We start from the raw sequence: 4,753 nt of genomic DNA on the forward strand, positions 1-4,753 counted from the left end.
AAAAACTCTTTAGTAAGAATTATCCTTACATAGAAATACATGATGGTTTTTTTTATTCCAATGAATAAGTTTTATTCAAATTTTTTTGACTATACAGAAAATTTTATTCCATGATGGAGGCAGAGAAACAGCCCAGTGTCTCTGTGGTGTAAATAATGACAAAATATGCTAAAAATAAACAAAAAGTTCAAAATTTAGAAGAGTTAGAAGGCCAGAAGCTTTAACATAGTATTCTATAAAGTGTTGCATATCTTACTAAACTTTTACTAGAAATATAGTATAGCTCAAATTACAGGATTATCTCCTTTTGCTTCTTAACAAAGATTATCAAATCCATGCAGTGAAATAATGGACCCTAATAGAAATCTTTTACATATTTTTATGAACCAATATTGAGGAAAGTCACCCCCCAAAAAGGCAACAAACCAAATTCAACATAGACTAGACCTCTTTTTCAAAGATAAAAAACCAATTAGAAAACTAATTTTAATGAGTATCCTTATTTTTCAGAAATAATTAAGTGTACCCATCGCATTAGACAAAAACAAGCAGTTAGAAATAAAGACCCCAATAAAACATAAAATCAAAAATCAAATATTGGAAGCTTCTTTTGGAGACCTCAAGAAATTTATCTTTTTTTCTCCCAGTTTATTGAGGTATTAATGACACATAACAAGTATAACGTGTACAATGTGTTGGTTTGATACACTTATGTACTGCAATATGATTACACTTTAGCATTAGCTAATGTCTCCATCACGTTTCATAAGTCGTGATGAGAACATATAAGATTTACTCTCTTAGCAACTTTAAAGTATATAATGGAGTACTGTTAACTATATTCAAGAAAATCTCTCTTAATTTGTGTTTCCCCTGGTATAGGGAAATGGACTGATTAAGACAAAAGAGATGTTACACCGATCTTGTAAGTTACTGAATTGCTAAATATGTTGAGTTAATAGGCTTTCTATATGGAAGCAACTCACTGATGAGAAGAGCTGGACCCTGAGATCACCCACAGGGTACTGGAATATTTGAGCAAATTCACATGACAGATGATTTCCAACCATAGTGCTACACTGAGCCTCCTTGAAATCACAGTCAGTTTGATTTCAACATATTCCAATAAGAAGAGTACAAAGGCTAAAAGTGAAAAATGAGCTTACAGAAATACTTACACACATGCACAAACACACAGGCACTGGGAGATTTAATCTATTAATTGAGAATAACATAAGAATCATTTGAACTCCCCTTTTGTGCCTTATATTCTTCCTCATTCCCCTTAGAAAGAGTCTTAGTAGTAAGACTCTCCTACTTAATCTTATGGTTTATAGTGTCTTAACCAATCCTACTGTCCTATAAATTGTACCTAATTATTATTATTTTTATAATATATCTCCTTCCCTCAAAAAAAAAAGAAAATATTTTTCCTGTTTTCTATACTAATGTATTTACAGCACATAGAAGTGTGACTGGCACTTAGATAACCTCTAAGTGTACATTGAACTCACTTGTGTTTGCTATTATTCCTTCTAGAGATATACAGAAGAAATTTTGAAGCCCATAACCTAATTTTGGGGGATCATATTGTATGTCAGCTGTAAGAAAAATTATTGCATAGTTTTTTCCACATTGTTTGCACTGCATATTTTACATCTTTATTCCTCAAGCTATAGATCAAGGGATTCAGCATGGGGATAACGAGGGTGTAAAATATGGACGCCACTTTATCAGTGTCAAAGGAATGACTGGACTCAGGTTGCACATACATAAATATCAAAGTCCCATAGAACACTGTGGTCACTGTCAGGTGGGATCCACAGGTGGAAAAAGCCTTGAGCCTACCCTTAGCTGAGTTCATCCTGACGATGGCTACCAGGATCAGCAGGTAAGACACAAGAATTATCAGAAGGGATGAACTCACATCAAAAACTGAGAAAATCAAAATCATCAATTCAATTTCATGTGTATTTGAGCAGAGCAAAGATAACAAGGGGAGACAGTCACAGTAGAAATGATTGACAACATTGTAGCCACAGAAGAATGAACTAAAAATCTTTATGGTGACTAGAAGAGACACAAATGTGCTGTAGAGATAAGGGATTGCCACCAGCACCTGACACACCCTCTGTGACATGATGACGGGGTAGAGCAGAGGGTTACAGATGGCCACGTAGCGGTCGTAGGACATAGCTGACAGAATGAAAAGTTCACTGATGATAAACACAATAAAGAAAGCTAGTTGCATAGCACAAAAATAATAGGAGATTGTATTGTGATCTACAGTAAAACTTACTAACATTTTGGGTCCCACGGTTGTTGAATAACCAAGGTCAGTAAAAGCCAGGTGTTTGAGGAAGAAGTACATGGGTGTTTGTAGTCTGGCATCCACTTTGGTGAGGATGATCATGCCCAGGTTGCCCACCACAGAGATCAAATAGATGATAAAGAAGAGCCCAAATAATGGAGCCTGCAGCTCAGGACGATGTGTGATTCCCACGAGAATGAATTCATTGAGCATGGTCAGATTGTGTTTTTCCATCCAGGTTTATTTAAAAATCTATTCTGGATAGATACATCATCATAATCAATAGATTTCATGCATTAAATCCTGGGAAATGTTTAGTATGGCAAACTAGTATAAATAAGATACATCCAAGCTTTCCTTTTAAGGATATTTGAAGACAAACTCATTGCCATCAAAGACTACTATACATACAGAGGGAAAGAAAGAGAAATGGAAGTAGATGAATAGTTCTCAACTGGAGCCATTTTAGCCCAGAAAGAATATTCTTCAATGTCTGGAGACACTCTGGTTTTCACACCTGGAAGTTGGGATGCTACTGACTTCTAATGGTTAGACACTTGTTAAGCTGCTAAATATTTTACTTTATCCAGTACAAATAATTACAGTACAATAATTTTACAGTACAAATATTTTACTATATGCAGTACAAATAATTGTACTGTAATTATTTGTACTGGATATATTACTATATATATATATATATATATATATACACTCTACATATATGTACTAGTAATTATAAAATATATTTACTATTTCCAGTAAAATATTCATCCAAGACCAGCAATAGTAAAAAGTTAAGAACCTCTGATGATATAGTTAGATAGATGATGGTGATAGATGATAGATAGATAGATAGATAGATAGATAGATAGATAGATAGATGATAGATAGGGAATGTAAAGAAAAAATTAAAAAACAAGTAAAAAATTTAGGACTTATATATAAGGGTGATTATTTTACTATTCTTTATTTGTTTCAATTAAAAAAACTTTATTGAGTATCTATTAAAATTATAGAATCTCCGATTTTAAAGAACTTTATAATCTAAAACATTTTATCTATTTGAAATTTTTATGTACTTCAAATTGTATTTTAATTTATTTTTTATTATTTTGCTTTCTTTAAATTTGTAGAACAGATATATACTATATGAAAAAAGTTAAACATATGTGATGAGCTGAATACTGGGTGCCATATTATATGTTGGCAAATTGCAATTAAAAAAATTAAAAAAAAACAAAAAATGTTAAACAATACAATAATATACCTAATAACAATGAATATATCTATACATCTCCCATCTAGTCACATTCTATCATTTACATGGCACAATCAAAAATAACATTTGTAAAATACATTAGTCATATGACCTAATGCATATGTTAATTATATAATAATTTTAAACCACAAATTCCCCAAATGCACAAAACTTACTCCTCAAAACATGGTCCTATGAAAGATATTATGCCTGGAAAGTTACCATATTTGACAGATATTTGACAGGTGTATGACTAAGAAAAGTATAATAGATCATAGTGGGAGTTATTTATATGGTGAACCATACCAGGAGATACAGTTTCTACTATATCCTAATTTATAGTATATGCAAAAGGTAAATTTGGGCAAAAAGTGAAAGCTATCTAAAACTCTTTATTCTCATATGTAAAACTGACATTTCTCTGAAGAGTTTTTGGGTAGGATAAATGAGGATTCAATAACTCAATGTGTTTATGTTACCTGGAAATAGTTCTCAAAAATCAAGTACATTGTGGGCTTTTGTTTGTTTGCTTGCTTGCTTGTTTATTTTTTAACAGTGATAATAACTTATCAGAAATGCTTCTGCTTTCTTTACTTACATGCTTGTGCATTCTCTGGACAGTGACTTAAGTTCTTTGTAGGGGCTCTAGTATAAATAAGTGAGGAACTGTTAAACAGGATGTAACACTTGCAACTCATCCCAGTTCCTACCCCACTCGCTATTCCATGACTAAATTTGAACAAGAATGTTGCTACTCTTTGGATTACTTATCTTCCAATTTTATTATTTATTTTAACAATGTTTTAATATAAGTTATTTTAATATAGATTTGCTTAAAATACTATTCTTCCCTTGTGGCATTTTCATTAAAATAGAGATATACTAACTTGTATGTAACAAATCATACGTACTTTATCAAGCAAGAAACTACAGGAACGTGGTGAAATTGGGGGGTAAAAAGACTACTGGCAGAGGTTTCATGCAATGAAGTTTCATAAAATTTCCCTTTGAATTAAAAGACATAATACTTTAAAGAAAAAAGAGAAAGTTGACAGTCACTGTGATACACCATACCATAGAGACAAAATAAAATACACTAAAGATGAGGTATATGTAAATCCCTGGATGCACTTTGAAATTCCATATATGAAGCCCACAGGAATCCGTTCAAACTATAATAT

The 4,753-nt window shown here is 32.1% G+C and overlaps 1 protein-coding gene across 1 annotated transcript; it reads right to left on the reverse strand.

Annotated features, from left to right (window-relative positions):
- Positions 1 to 1,597: 1,597 nt before the first annotated feature.
- LOC129514898 (olfactory receptor 8K3-like) lies at positions 1,598 to 2,545 on the reverse strand. Its single transcript, XM_055333589.1, has one exon. The coding sequence runs from the start codon at positions 2,543 to 2,545 to the stop codon at positions 1,598 to 1,600; it is 948 nt and encodes a 315-aa protein (XP_055189564.1).
- Between the last annotated feature and the right edge of the window lie 2,208 nt (positions 2,546 to 4,753).

Source organism: Nyctereutes procyonoides, unplaced genomic scaffold (assembly GCF_905146905.1).
Source record: "Nyctereutes procyonoides isolate TBG_1078 unplaced genomic scaffold, NYPRO_anot_genome, whole genome shotgun sequence".
NCBI classification, from domain to species: Eukaryota; Metazoa; Chordata; class Mammalia; order Carnivora; family Canidae; genus Nyctereutes; species Nyctereutes procyonoides.